This window comes from Antedon bifida, chromosome 6, assembly GCF_963402885.1.
Source record: "Antedon bifida chromosome 6, ecAntBifi1.1, whole genome shotgun sequence".
Lineage (NCBI taxonomy): Eukaryota > Metazoa > Echinodermata > Crinoidea > Comatulida > Antedonidae > Antedon > Antedon bifida.
Window position 1 is genome coordinate 23886578 of NC_136231.1, and position 15435 is coordinate 23902012.

At 32.9% G+C, this 15435-nt stretch overlaps 2 protein-coding genes across 4 annotated transcripts in view; one reads left to right on the plus strand and one right to left on the minus strand.

Annotated features, from left to right (window-relative positions):
* The first annotated feature begins 106 nt into the window (after window positions 1-106).
* On the plus strand, window positions 107-3799 carry LOC144844753 (uncharacterized). The gene is made up of 3 exons (XM_078701804.1): window positions 107-374; window positions 846-1012; window positions 1705-3799. Exons 1-3 carry the CDS (start codon window positions 122-124, stop codon window positions 2368-2370), a joined length of 1086 nt encoding a protein of 361 aa, XP_078557930.1. The 5' UTR covers window positions 107-121; the 3' UTR covers window positions 2371-3799.
* A 459-nt stretch (window positions 3800-4258) lies between these two features.
* The window catches only part of LOC144844888 (protein FAM149B1-like), a 42059-nt gene continuing 30882 nt past the window's right edge, over window positions 4259-15435 (minus strand). For all 3 annotated transcript variants that reach the window (XM_078702000.1, XM_078701997.1, XM_078701998.1), the window contains 11 exons: window positions 12895-13037; window positions 12424-12564; window positions 11772-11912; window positions 10700-10878; window positions 9677-9831; window positions 9047-9186; window positions 8771-8950; window positions 8301-8451; window positions 8032-8163; window positions 7540-7618; window positions 4259-7082 (listed from right to left, as the gene is read on the minus strand). In XM_078702000.1, the coding sequence (XP_078558126.1) occupies window positions 6949-7082; window positions 7540-7618; window positions 8032-8163; window positions 8301-8451; window positions 8771-8950; window positions 9047-9186; window positions 9677-9831; window positions 10700-10878; window positions 11772-11912; window positions 12424-12564; window positions 12895-13037 (1575 nt within the window). In that variant the 3' untranslated portion in view covers window positions 4259-6948. The remainder of the gene's footprint in view (window positions 7083-7539; window positions 7619-8031; window positions 8164-8300; window positions 8452-8770; window positions 8951-9046; window positions 9187-9676; window positions 9832-10699; window positions 10879-11771; window positions 11913-12423; window positions 12565-12894; window positions 13038-15435) is intronic.

Genomic DNA, 15435 nt, shown 5'->3' on the forward strand with positions numbered 1-15435 from the left:
AAAGCTATTGTTGAAAAAACGAAATGGAATCTCCTTTTATGGTAGTAGTTGCTGACGTGTTTCCCTGTGTTTTCTTTTGTGTGTGCGCAACAAACAACGACGACAATTACAGACTAGAAACATGATGGCCGCCGATCAAGAACTGATGAACAAATTTCCGCATAGAGTAAAACAAGAAATGGAAACTGACACAAATGGAGTTGCGATTCCAGAGGAAAGGGGGACTGTTATTTGGAACTATGTCTTGACAAACAGATTAATTGAGTTATGGCAAGAACAACCGTTTCTGTACGACATTAATAACGCATATTACAAAGACAAAATTGTTAAAGCAAACGCTTTAGAAGATATAGCAAACAAAATGGGAATCACTGGTAGGTATGCTAAGCCTAGGTTGATCACTACTTAGCGTGTTTCCTCTCGCACTACCGTTTGTTGACGGTATAATAGCTCCATTTACGGCTAGCATAAATCATCGTAGCCTAAGTCTAGACTTAGGCCTAAGCACATAAAACCGTTTAAGAAGGCCTTAGATAACAGAAAAATTGAATTATTCAATTGATTGAGTTTGTAAAATATAATTTTCTTGTATGTTAAATTAACCACTCAAATCATTGTTTAAATGTCGGTATCACTTTTTGAAAATTGTGTGTGACAAAAAAAAGGCCTAGGTCTTAGAATCATACTAAAAGTGGGTGTGGCCTGCTGTGAATTGAGGTGACAGTACTTTATATTTTGTAAAGTAATTTTTTTGGACTTATCCCACTTTTGTTTCAATCTTGAAATCATGAATTTATTATTATATATTTAAACAGTATTTGAAAGAATGTTTTTATTATTTTCAGTGGAAGATGTCAAAGCAAAGATCAAAGGTGTACGGAGCCAATTTGTACGTGAAAAAAAGCGTCTTCGAGATTGTACTGAAGACGATCCTAAACCAAAATGGCCCCACTATTCAAAATTGACTTTCTTAGAGAACTTTATTTCTGCTAAACCGGGTACTACTAATAAGGTATGATAATCGTAAAGAATTTGTATTTCTTTTCTATTATTACAGAATTATGCAAATTACTATTTGTTCCTTATAGACCCCATGAAATCTCTTTCCCACACTAGAACAAAAAAAGCCCCCAAAAAACAAAAATCAATCACTTAAATTAATCAATTAAAGATTTATTCTCCTCCTGAAAAAATATTTTGTTAACATTTTTGTTATTGAATATGCCATATTATAATATAATAGTTATTCACTTTGACCAAAAATTAGATTAAAAAAAATATTTACCCAAAAAACTGTAATTTAAAGCAAAAGAAAGTCAAATTGTCTGAAAGTCAATAGGTTTTTGGTTGAATTTAACAGTTTATTTTGTCTTTTATTTTGTATGTTTTTTGTTTGTTTTTTCTTTGGAAGTGATTAACTTACAAAATTGCATTCAAAGTCTTATCTTATTAATTTTAATTGTTCAAGTTTTTGGGGGACACTACATCTTTAAAACTGAGCATCAAAAGGTTTAGAATTTTTATCTACAAATAGGCATAGAAAAACTCTAAACCATCCAGTGATATACTGGAAATTAAATGATTAATGAATGGTAAAGATGAGAAAAAGTTTGATCTGCTTGATATGCAGACATCCTACCATTAGACCACTGACTGGGGCTGCCTTTCATAATAATAATATATAAGTTTTCTTTATAATTTCAGAAAGATCATAATGAAGAAGATAAAGAATGGATGGAATATGAAGATGCACCACACGACTATTTTGGTAATAAGGAATACCAAACACAACCACAGCCAGTAGTCGAACAATATGTAGAACCTCAACCTCTACCACAAACTCCACCACCACCACCGCCACCACAACCAGTTGCTTCACAATTACCTTATTCAAACTCGCCAAGACTTTCAAAACGACCCAAGAGAAAAACAAACGAAAGTGCTATTGTACGACGATATCTGTCCATGATTGATAAAGTTAATAGGCCGAGTAACAACAATGTGAATAGTAATTGTAATAACCAGGAAATTCCTGCGAAAACAGATGATGATGATGAAATATTTGCCAAGTACATCGCAACAGAGCTACGAACAATTCCAGATCCTCATGTGAAACGGTCAGTGAAACTGCAGATACATCAGGCAATCTTTAAGGCACATTCCATAACAAGCATACCTCAAACCAGCTCGCAACCAAGCCATCCAAAAAGGCGCAAGAATCATGCGACTGCAAATCATGACGGCCGACATGAAAACTATTATCCAATGAACGATGAGGATTTAGCATCAACGTCGTTTTCCGTTCCGTCTTTATTCACAGATGGAGTGAGTCCAAATGTTCATATGTCCATGGGAAATGGAGAAGTTTGATTAATTTTAAGTATAGAGTTTAAATTTTCTTTAGCACATTTTAAAATTTGAATCTGCCATAACATGAATCTGCCATAACATGTAACAGCCATAACATGTAACAAAAAACTTCAAAAAAATTTATATGAGATAAAACTGCTTGCTCACATTGTATTATTTTCCTGTGAAACGAATGAGTGGCAATATGTATGTTTAACACTAGGGCCAAGGGGACGCTTTGTACCGGGTGAAAGGTACCTAAACATGATGAGATTATGCACCTTGCGATACAAAGAATTGCAATATTTATCATCTTTAACAGGCATACAACCCTGAATGAGACAGTATAATGGAAAATAAGCTTAGTACTTTACGCAGACAATTTTATACAATAGAGGGCGACATGTTAGGTGGTCTTTTAATTTTGATAAACTTGTTTGAACACAATTTAGTTTCAATTGTTATATCCCTTTTAAATTGCTTAATATACATGCTTTGTGTAATTGTTCAATATGTGGCCTTTTAACATTTTTATTCAGTATGCTGCAACTGTTTCCTGTGTATGTACTAAATTTTACTATCTAGTGCAATGAACAGTTACAGTAAGGTTTATTAAATTATTTGCAAATTAAAAAAAATTATTGACCAAAAAAAAAACATTTTTTATTGCTAAAAATAAATTATAATATAAATAAAAAGTATTTTATTGAACACTTTTTATAGTAAAATTTTATACCATAATATAAAAAAATCAATTTAGAGATAATTCACAAATATGAGTGAAAACAGTAAATGTTGGAAATACAGTTTTAAAGTAGAAAATGGATTTTGTAAATAATTTGTTTTCAAGTTTAAAAAAAGTTTCAAATTCCTAGCAGCTACATATTGAATATGATGGATAGATATTGATTGATTTTAAGATGCTGATGATTCAATATTATATTACTCATAGTTTGAAAAAGATTTTTTTTTTTAAATTGCATTCCTCTTTTCAAAATTATAAAAGTAATATTTTAAGCAACATTTTTTTATTTTAATTACATAAAAGAAATGATTTATGAACAAAGGGAATAACTATAGTAAACTAAATATTTTTGGTTGTTTCAAAATGATGAACAAAAAAACATTTTGAAAAATGTTTATATGCAATATTAAATGAAAAAAAAGATTATGAAAAAAGCATGTACTATTACTGAATACTTTAGTAAAAGTAAGTTTAATTTATAGTTAAAAAAGACCAAGTAAAATATCTGATATTAACAAAGTCAAGTAAAATATACTTGTGAGAGAATTTGAAATCTCACCATTTTGCTATACAGTACATAGAAAGTACATCTGCACTGTACAAGTTGTTTCAGACATTATCTGTATTGTTTGTTTTTATGTTGTAAAATACTCTTTTTATGCATTGTCTTTCTAACTGCAATTGTGGAATTCCAAAAAATGTACATATGCTACTTATTTATTTTGAATAAAAAGGAAAATTGTTGATTGAGTTTAATGTGTATGTTTACTACAGCCTGTGTGTGGTCAAGTCTCACAAAGAACACCCATGTGCATTTGGTGCCTCTTTCAAGACACCACTACGGTGCTTGGCTGAGCAAGAGCAGTTCTTCAAACTGGTTTGGAATTACATTTATAAAATACACAATTTAATTTCTAGACCATGTTTTGAATAAATATTAGCAAAAAGATAAAATATTTTGGCACATATGGCGTTTCATATGTATATTACTTGAGCTCACAATAAGTTGTTTGTTTGCTCCAAAGTTGAAATGATTACTCTTGCTACTACTACTGTAGATATTCTTTCAGTTAAGTTATGTATCAACCTAATAAAACACGAACGTTGATTTGCAGTTTAGAAATCTATACAGCACAAGAACACTAAAACACAAGAACAGACGTATGCATTAAAATATAAATATTTATTTCCATCACATTTTTTAACATGTTTCAGAAATAGTTTTGGTCGATTTTCTTAAACAAAAACCTGGTTGCCCTGGTTTAAATGCCTACAGCAAATTGTAATGAGATTGAAGTTAATTTTAGATTTTTACCAATTTGAATTGAGGAAGGTTGAAGAATGAAGTTAAGTTTATAGAGTACTAAATATAAAACCTGTTTAAAAATATATGTACGGGTCGACTTTTAGGGGTCACTGAATTGCACTTTTTGAGCATTTGACCTTTGACCTAGGTCAAACAAACAAAATGCAATTTTTCGGAAGGCCAAAACATTTCATATAACAATAAAACCAACAATTGCAGAAAGTTACATAAAAATGTATTTTGCATTTTTCCTAAACTATTAAAAATACCTTATTTAGCCTCACTCATTTGGGGTAGAAACCTCTTCAAAGTGTTAACTTGGAGTTTCCCAGTGCAGAAAAGCTGACAAACTTTGGACAATTTAAAAAAAAATAGTTTGCAGAAGTTAGGCCATGAACCTTCTTTTCCTAAAACTAGTTCGATGATGTCTGTGATTTTTTAACGAATCAAATAGTATTTTAGTCATGTGATCCTGCAGATAGAGTCTTCAAAAACTTGTGGAGACTACAAACTCCTCCAAACAGTGTGGTAAATTCAACATTTGCAAAAAAGTTTGGAAAAGTTTGCCAGTGTAGACTAGGTTAATAAAAGAAATATGAAAACATGTTATCATGGAGGTATATACAGTATCTCCATGGTTTAGAGAAACAATTATATTTTTGGGATGAACAGAGAGTAGGTCAAAAGTTAATCTGTAATTTATAATTAAAAGAAAAGTTGAAATAAATTATACATATTCCTAAATAAAATCTTTCTAGTAATGAAACAGATTACACAGTAAAGTAAAAATTATATGGGAGATTCACACACTTGTAATGAAAAATAATAATTATTTCAATCAATTGTCACTTGAACAAACCTATGTATTTTATATTATTAGTCTGTAATGGACAAATAAATAGAAACTTTATGATGGGAAATGTTTATATAAAAATTCTATACATACATACAATAATACTTGGATGGATGTTGATATAAAGACAAAACACTATTAGCTAGCTCTTGTAAGCCTGGTCTGGTTCTAAAAATACCTGTATACAGTAAACTGTATATCTTCTTCACATCAACATATCCAATACCTTGGCAACTTGCCAGTTGTAATTAAAAAAATTCCTACATACACACCTCCACTGTATCTCTACATATGACAATATTGGTCTAGTATCATAGGCAAATTCCATAATACAGGATCATATGGTACCTGTATCATGGGGAAGGTTATGTAAGTTTGGGTCAATGATACAGGCGTCACATGTGATCATTGCCTATCCCTGGACAAATTTAGATACAGTACCGATCATCAATTCTCATCACACCCCACTCATTAACTATTCTCTCTCACTCAACAAAAAATGTAAAATTATTCTCTCATCCATACTTCTATATAATAACTTATTTACATAATAATATTTTGTATTTACAAAGCCTGAGAGTATTAAAACATTATATAAACAGAATTAACTAAATCTGCATGACAATCATCAATTAAATATTAATATTTATAATTATTGATCGCCTTTCACAAAGAACAATAACAAATGTTCACATACCAAGAATTTGAATTAATATTGTTTTTATCAAGTATATACCAGCACTGTGCGATATCAAAGATGATGAAGTTATAAGATAGATTTAAACAAAGGTACTACAATGCGTTAACTAGGACACAGTATAACATGATTACATGAATGGTTCCGCATAACATAGCTCACAACGAATATACTTGTTTGACCATGAAGCCTCTGTGGTCTGATGGTTATGCTGCTCGCTTTGTTAGCAATAGTGGTTCAAATCCTGCCAAGGGGATTTTATCACACAATCAATTTATGGGACTACAGTATATTCGTTGTGAACTATGCTACGTGGTACCATTGCAACACATGTTGTCCCAGTTAAGCACTGTATTATCTTTGTTTGACATACCTGGGACATACCTATCTTCCCTGAATTCATGGTACCGTTAAAAAAGAATTTTAAAAAATGAATACAATACAGTACTACAAAACACAAATGAACAAATATGTTATCTTTCACATGGATTTCTAATAAAAATCTCTCATGATTGTAATGCAGAAAAAGTTTATTTAATTATCTTGTAACTTTAACTATGCTTCTTTGCCATCAATGTGTAGGGCTGCGATCTAATTTTTTTCTGTAGGTGCTGCATGACATACTCTTTGGTTTTCCAATGTACTTTGTAAGTCAACTATATGCTAGATGTAAACAGCCTAGCACTGCAAGAATACTTCTTTGCAAGTACAGTAGCTAGGCTTCTCAAGCTTGGCAGACATCAAGACGATGATTTACTAGTAGGATGGGTGATCTGATCCTGTAGTGCGATGTATGATGATCACATGACCTGCTAGAAGGTTATTCCTGGACCTCTAGCAATGTGCTAAGATGAGACAAAATGTATCTTCCTAAGTCAGATACTACATTAGCAATATGCTAAGAATACAGTACATGACCTTTGACTCTTTAGCATCTCTAATACATTGGTCAGTTGAATTCAAATTATCAGTTTTAACTGTCCATGAATTCCAATATTTCATTTAGTACCCTGAGAAGCCATAAACATGAAGCCAGCTTGTGTGTTAGAGTAAGATTCCATTGTGTGTGAGCTGACACTTGGAATTTTCACCTTTACACCTGTGATTCCTGGCATACTTTTGGTATTTGTTACTGAAATCAAATTGAAACATTAATAAATAAAATTAATTACTGTTCATCCTTAATGTCTAATGTATAAATCTTTTACAACTTTTTGTTTATCAGTACTGTATCAGTATCATAGTCAAATTGTGATACGTCACATGTGATGCCTGTATCATAGGCCATAGCATAAACTTAACATTAACATAGTACAGGTGCCACATGTTACCTATGTGACACTGTATTACAGAATTTGTAAATGCATGTCATGTGGAGATACAGTACAGGTGCTTTTGGAGTGTTTGTGTAAGAATGTATAGACCTTCTATCAGGGGGATTACCACCTATTTGATAGGACAGTGAATAATTTACTATTGGTAATCCTTGGCCACATTGGCTAAAGACATAAAATAAAACAACAAAATAGACGGTCATTGCTGCACAAAAACAGGCTAGAAATTTTAAGGTTTATGAAATTATGCTTTACCTGGTTGTACTGGAGGAATTTGCTTAAATAAACTTAAACCATTTGGTGTTGACAACCTTCTCAATAAAGGTGTGTCAGTCTGCAAAAAAAGAAATAAACAAACATAAATTTAGATGATGGTAAAAGTAATTTACTATTAAGGAACAATTTTTACTATACATATTAGCAGTTGTGGTGTTTTTATGTTATTTTTCTTGGTATTTTTTATGTTTGTTTGTGAGTTATGTACTGGGCCCTCTGGGAGAACATTCTGTGTTGAAGAGCCTACCCAGTATAAGAAATAATTAAAAATAATACTAAAACTGACATTTTCACACACACTGTTGCACATACATCATCCAATTGAGTTTTTATCACCAGAGGGGACTACAAATCAAATAATTTTGTCAACTGGAATATTCACTGTTTTATATCATTTTACTGATCACAAATGTTGACAAAATTTGAAATAATAAATCACATTTCAATAGAAAAATTGTAGAGATTCATTACCCTAAATGTGTGAGTAGTGTTTGGCCTACTTGACTCCCAAACAAACTGACTTGCTAACTTTTCTTTCGTCCGTCGATTCTGATCATCTTGCATGTGGACAGCACTGGATATTCGACCTCTTGACCTTTGTGGCTGCATAAGAAATTAATGAATCAGTTATTATCTTTTCCCTAATAACGACTCAAGGTGGGTATACAGTATGTTAGCGGTGTGTGGCATATGTGAACTATTGAAAATAACTGAATTAAGCGGTTTACAAGCAAACTTACAAATCCTCCCTGTCTGCTGCCACCATTTTCTTTTTGTGCAGGTACTTCGTTCTGTATTGGTGGCAGCATAGCATTGCGGCTCCAAGGACCTGACGGAGACGGAATCCTCTGGGGAGGAGAGCCTAGACGTTCTGCGGCATTAGGATTATTTCTGAAAGAAAGATCAAGAATATTACATTAAATTCATTCATTTGTGATTCTGGATACCTGTACAAAGTTGGTATTTAATTTGTCAACATTCGCCGCTCGTATTAAAACAAATCATGGAATACCTTGGGCCTAGATACTAGGCCTAGCTAGGCTTGTTTAATCATACATATTGGCTGATGATAATTAGGAAATTTCGATGAACAATTCTTATTGTTCACAAAGTGGGCGGAGCTTGCCCGTTGCATGTTGGGAAATAGCGTTAAAGTTAATGTTTACATGAAAATTACTATTATGAATTAAAAACATGTCAAACTACTTACAGTCTCTTTCCTTGTACATAGTCCTCCATTTGAAGTTGTGAGGACTGCAGCCTCTGAGAGTCAATTGGTTTTAACCTAGAATTACCCCTGAGCCTAGCAGACGGTGATCTTAAATGGCTGCTAGCCATTGGCCGATGAACTCCTGATAGTGGACGGTGATACGGAAGAGGAAGATCATCGCTGAAAAGGATAAAGTAAAAGTCTCTTCACACTAATATTTTACGAAACACTTTGGCAAAATAAAAGAGGCAACCAAACATTGTTTTAGAAACTTACGTTAATACTGATTGAGGGCGGTCTCTTCCATCAATGGCACGTTGGTGGATTACTTTAGCATTGATTGTCATAAGGCCATCAAGACCGGTCATCATGCCGAACCCACTAGCCGTTCCAAATGAGGGCGTACCAGCTCTTGTCTAACAAAAAAGAAAAGATATATGATAATAATTGTTCAATAAAGATTAAACAAATTTTAATGCATTTGTTTTCTGTGAAATAAAATATAAAAATATTGAAGGCTTATTTGAGTGCTTTGTTATTGGAAATTACTTTAACAGACATTGTTTGCACTAATTTCCATTTTCTTGGAAAAGTACATACATTACATTAAAATGAGACGTTTTTAATACTGTATTATAGAATAATTTTCATTGTGTTCAATTCAGCATAATGTATACATCTATCAGGCTTAACTAGATTTAACATGCGAAGTATATAATGTATGAATAAAGGTTCAGAATGTTTATTTACTTATCTCTACAGTAAACAAACATAGGGAATATATAACTATATCATGTGAATTGCAAATATTTGAACAAGCATTTCATTAATATATTAATTTATGCATGATATAATTATTTGGTTTTACATTAATAAATTGTACTAAACTGAAATAGGAAAACTTACAGATGATGAACATAATTTAATATGCGTATGATCAATTAATCGACACACAGGAGCCATTGGGTAAGGACTCATTGATGGGTCAAAGGTCGGCACCACAGTGTTCATTGTTGAGCCTCTTGATTCTAAATCATGCGACATTCCATTAAAAAATTTATCTGCAAAAAAAAAATAAAAAAATTAAGTTGTCTTGTCTACCTTAATCATTCCAACAATCATTGCTCATGGCTATGTTACACTTTTCAACTGCATGCATCTCCCCTAAGGGTCACATCATGTCAATGCTGTCAATCCAAGTGTTCTCTCATCTGTCTGTCTAGTAATTATTAACCATTCTTAAAATGGCCCTTTCATACTTGTTTACAGTTTTTTCACTTGTAAATTACAGTTGTCATCTTGATGACAAATACAAGCAATGCAGAATCATGTACACAGGTTAACTAAGAGAATACCAACAATGTGTACATAATTTGTCCCTGAATAGAGGTTGGGCATAGTAGCAAAGAACTTATAACACAAGAATCTCCTGTTCGTCCGAAGCGCGTAACAATTTCGAAAGGCATTGTGGGATAGAATAGAGCTATGGGTGGCGCCATTGTGAGCCATGGAGTAGGGCGCCCGCATCAAATTAGAAAGTCAAAATCATAGAGGGGATCTGCTAATACTCTAGGGGGGGGTCGAGTAATTGACTGAGGAGTAGGGCGCCCGCATCAAATTAGAAAGTCAAAATCATAGAGGGGATCTGCTAATACTCTATGGGGGGTAAGGTAATTGACTTCCTAGTTTGGAGGGGGCGCGAATCGAACATCAATGTTTCGTTTTTACGACGCTCCACGCGGCTATGCGCCAATCGATATGCGCGTAGCCGCGTCAAAACGAAACATTGACGTTCGATTGGATTTGCCGGCGCCGGACCGGAACCGTGCCGGAACAGGTGTGAAAGACCCTTTAGAAGCTACAAAGCAGTATTTCTCAGTGACAGCAACCAAGAGATCTTAAAGTCAACAAATTAAAGTATACACTTACCATTACCTAACTCAACATGTTTCTTTACTAGTTGCTTCAGCCAATGTATAACACGGCACCACACATTGTCAAACACCTGTAATGTTATACCATTTTGTACTGAGCTATTTGGTGTGATTGGTGGGTAGCCCTCACGCCGCTTGCGTACTAAATGTTGACTGCATACACCGTCTTCATCCCTAAAAAACAAAGTATAATACTTTTTTTAATATAGCTAACAAAAATGCTATGTTATGAAGGTACATTCATACATGTGTGCGTCCGGAACGTATTTGTAGACTATTATTTAAATCTAGAAACCTAAATACGATTAAGTTATTAGCAAATGTTATTGTATGTGCTGTCAAGAAAACATTTTATTTGGCACACTAAGATATGTTTATGTTTTAAGGCTACTGGCCTATACACAGAATAAAGTCTCTCTTTGAGGAGAGTTGAATTCATGGATTATCATCAGTGGTTTAAGCAAAATTATTCACATCAATGTAATACAGAATGGAGATCAGTCTGTAATGAACTAATGTAATATGTATACAGTCAACTCTCCCAATACCGGACCTTTGGGCTGGCCAAATATGTAATAATATTTTCCAGGAAGGTTTGGTATTCGGAATATGTGTTTAGTGGTAAAAAAAGAATTTGGGACCTTTTGGATTTCAAAAAAAGTCTGGTTTTCGGAGAGATTCTGGTTTTCAGAGAATCTGGTATTGGGAGAATTGACTTTAATGTTATGAATAATGAATGCTTATTAGTAGAATGGAAAGAATATTTTCTGAGAACTGGACTGGTTTATTTAACAGGTTGATTATAAAATATGGAGTACATGGGTAGAGCCGACTCACTTGATCGATCATGCATTATTCATAGGCAACCTAAATGTGCAATACAAACTCAGTCATGAGAATGGATCCAATTAATGCATGGTGTATATGATACAAATCAACCAATGAAATGGCAAGGATACACTATGTTATAAATATTAATAAATTAAAATTTTATATATTTATAAAAGGGCCTATCTCTATAAAGATGTGGCGTGATTGATATGAACATATTTTAATTTCATACATACCCTGCCCTGCAGTCATAGGCTAGGTACTCTTCCACAAGACCATCGGATTCAAATATCTCCTCTTCTAAATGTGGTAGATAAGTTCCTCTAAGCTCAGGACATATACTGATTGGTTCTACCTTTTGTCCAGTTACAACCAACCTAAAAATATTATACATTATAACTGTTGTTATTTTTTAATGTTTCTTCACACACATTTATCACAAATGGAGTGGCTTGGTGGTTTGGAGTGAAGTGTGGCTTGGTGGTTATGATGCTTGGCTACCACTCCAATGGTCCTGGGTTCAAGTCCCGTTACATGTCAGGATTTATTCTAAGGACAAAATTACAACTCCACTCCCAAAGACTTGTAATTTAAGACTTTAAGAGTGTTTATGTAGAGCATCCTGTGTATATGTCTTGTGAACCTCTGAGGGTCCCTAATGATCAGCAATTGCTGGATGGATCAACCTCATTAAATATGGTGTAAATAAAAAAATAAAATAAAAAAGTGATCCGATGCTCGAATATACTCCCACCCCTTAGTTTAGGCCAAATTCAGACACTGGACTTTGGTATAAAATTCATTGTTAATGTAAGATCCGACTATAAGCTGGGACTACACTATGTCATATGGCAATAAGAATACAGGTTATGTCTTTTAATAACTTACTCTTCTATTTCATTGATCCCAATATCTCCCTCGTTGTCCACAACGTCAAGCAATATGCTACAAGTTGCCGGCCGAGGGGCGTCAGCTGGTATAATTTCAAACCCATCATCTAAAGGTGGTGTAAGCTGTTTCCCTAATACCCTGCAAATATATATTTTAAAAAGTGAATTTATAACCAACATTTTTTTTTTAACCAAATTATTTTTTTAAATACCTAAAGAATGACCTGGACATTGACTGCCAATATTTATGTGATATATCATTATCATGAAATTAATGTTTTGTTTTCCAAGAACTTCAACAATAAAACAGTAAAAGTGTTCTTTAAATAAGTTAGGTCAAACAAATCATATAAGAAAGTTCATCCAACAAACACATTCCAGTAACATCATCTGAAATTACATATTTTTTATTTTTTTGGCAAATAAAAAAGGTTAACAACCGATTTGTTAAAAATGACCTGGTTAATACCTTAAATGTGGAAATCGTAAGTTCCACTGTTGACATTCTGTGTGTAACTGGGTTGTACTCTGACTCTTCTGACCTTCATACAACAGCCTATCTATCTCCTCAAACAGTACCCTCACTGTCTTGGCTGCCTGCTTATCAAACTCCTACAACATAAAGATGAGCATGTTTACAGTTTTCAGAAATATATCAAGTAGTCATAATGGATACTTATTGAAATATAATGAGGCAGTGATAAGTAAGATCTGGGAATTTCAGGAAAGAATTGGATCAAACATAAATTACAAACTACACTACAGTACTGTACATTTATTTTACTACTGTTGAACTGATCTATTGATACTATACAGTTGAATCTGTGAAATCAGATTTCTAAATTTCTTTAGTACACATGGATACCAATTTTAGAAGATGAAACGAAAAGAAAAATAAATAGTCTATGCACACTTTGGTCAATAATCTCTCTGATTGGAGAAGTCTTGTTAAATGCGCTATCGCAAGACGTTCAGAATTCGTGATTTGGAAAGTCGAAGCTTGGTTCCAACTTGGATGCAATGTAAGCATGCTACAGGTAATGTGACCAATCACGACACGGCAGATCATCCAAACTGTTGCTTGTAATTGGTCAACTCATTTGCATTGCACTACGTCATTGCGTTGCATCTTAGTGAGAAACCAGCTTTATCCTTTCCTGCTTACTAATTTTAAACTTGCATTATTAGAGAAATTCTTAATTATGGTCTGAAAAAATGTTTCCTTTCCGGGATTTCATTTTTTTTGACAGACTTTACTATAATTTTGCTATTATGAACTGTAAGTTGTTTGGTCAAAAAGTAATTCAGATTGTTAAAAACCACTGACATTTTCAAATTGAAATCTGTCACCTGACAGGGGTGTTTCATAAATTGTTTATATATTCGAGTTGTAGTTCTCTTCTCGGAGATAATATGCAATTTCGGTTTATCCAGGTAAGCTAGGGACGAAATAGACTCTACTACTATATTGAAATTAATTATAGCAAGTTGAGAAGCGCACTTATGATTGTCAGGATGGATTGAATAATCGATAATGTAGGCGACAGTTGTGCAGTATATGAGACTGTAAATGAGAATTACTTGAAATTACTAATAAATAGACTAATTAAAACTAATTATTAAAATGAAAGATGACATGACATGTAACAGATGATGGAAGACAAAGGTGCTTGATTGTAATAATGACAGTGTAAAGATGACCTTTTAAAAACAAAAGCCTAATTAGCATCTTCTTTTAAAATTATATACAAACTGATTGTAATTAAACGACAGTGACTGAACAGAATTTGTTCAAATGTTTGCGCAGAGAAAAATCGAGCTACCCTTTCTACGACATAAGCCATTTCCATCACGTGTCTGCTATATTTTTTGATTTTCATGAGTGCTAAAAGAACGCATCAAATCATTTCCTGAGATCTGATTGGTTGCACAATTTTTTTTTTTTAAAGTAGAAACTGATTTTGCTGAAGCGACAAAATCAAGAAAAAAAATTGTGGCAGAAAGGGATTTGGAATTTTATGAATATGCATGAAGGCTCATGCTTCTGATTCGCATGAATAAATTCGGCTAGTGGAAAACAGGTATAAAAGCAAAAGAAATCTCTATAAAACTCAATTAAATCATATTTTTGTATTATTTAAAATTGTGTGGTATTTTTTTAAGCATCAAAACATATTCTGTATACCAAACTAATCTAATTTTTCCATGCCTATACTAAGCCTGATGTTATTGGAGCATCACCAAATAAGGGGACAAATTCCTAGAATGTCAATCAATATGTTAGTTGTTTATCCAAGCTGGTCAATTACCTTGACATGCATGTTCACATGTCTATGCCCTCATTAAACAAGGCCTCTTGAATTTCATGTTTCTGTCTATTTTCAGAGCAATTATTTTTCCAATTTAAAGTCTATTTAGTATTACATTTTTAGGCAAAAATATATACAATTACAACTACAGTATAAGATGCAATTGGTATTGCATTTGAGTTACAAGTTTACTGACGTAATAAATAAGTGTATTACTATTAAATTATTTTAAAGAAATTGAATTTTTAATAAACTTTTTAAATTCTTGTTCTACACGTAATATATTAACATTTTTATTTTCTTATCTCTAGCTAAAATTTGGTGTAGCCCAGGCATATTTCCCAGCTAATTGCTGGCATCAGAATACACTTTAAAATTAAAAAAAACTCAATTGATGAATTGATTGATTTTTTATAAATGATGTTGATACTGTAGTATTAATTTATAATATACTCATTGATGTACATTTATTGCAGGTTTTCAATTAAAAAGTGTAATAAAAGTACTACTACTACTACAGTAGTACTGTATAAAATAATATTGATATCCTTATTCAATAGTAGTAGTACACCATTAATCGTTGTTTATTACCTAGGGTATTAGACTAATGATAGTGGACAAATCCCATGGAGAATGAATTACAAGCATCATATGCCACAAGGCACGGCTTCATACCGGCACCGGCCCAGCGTGACACCTGC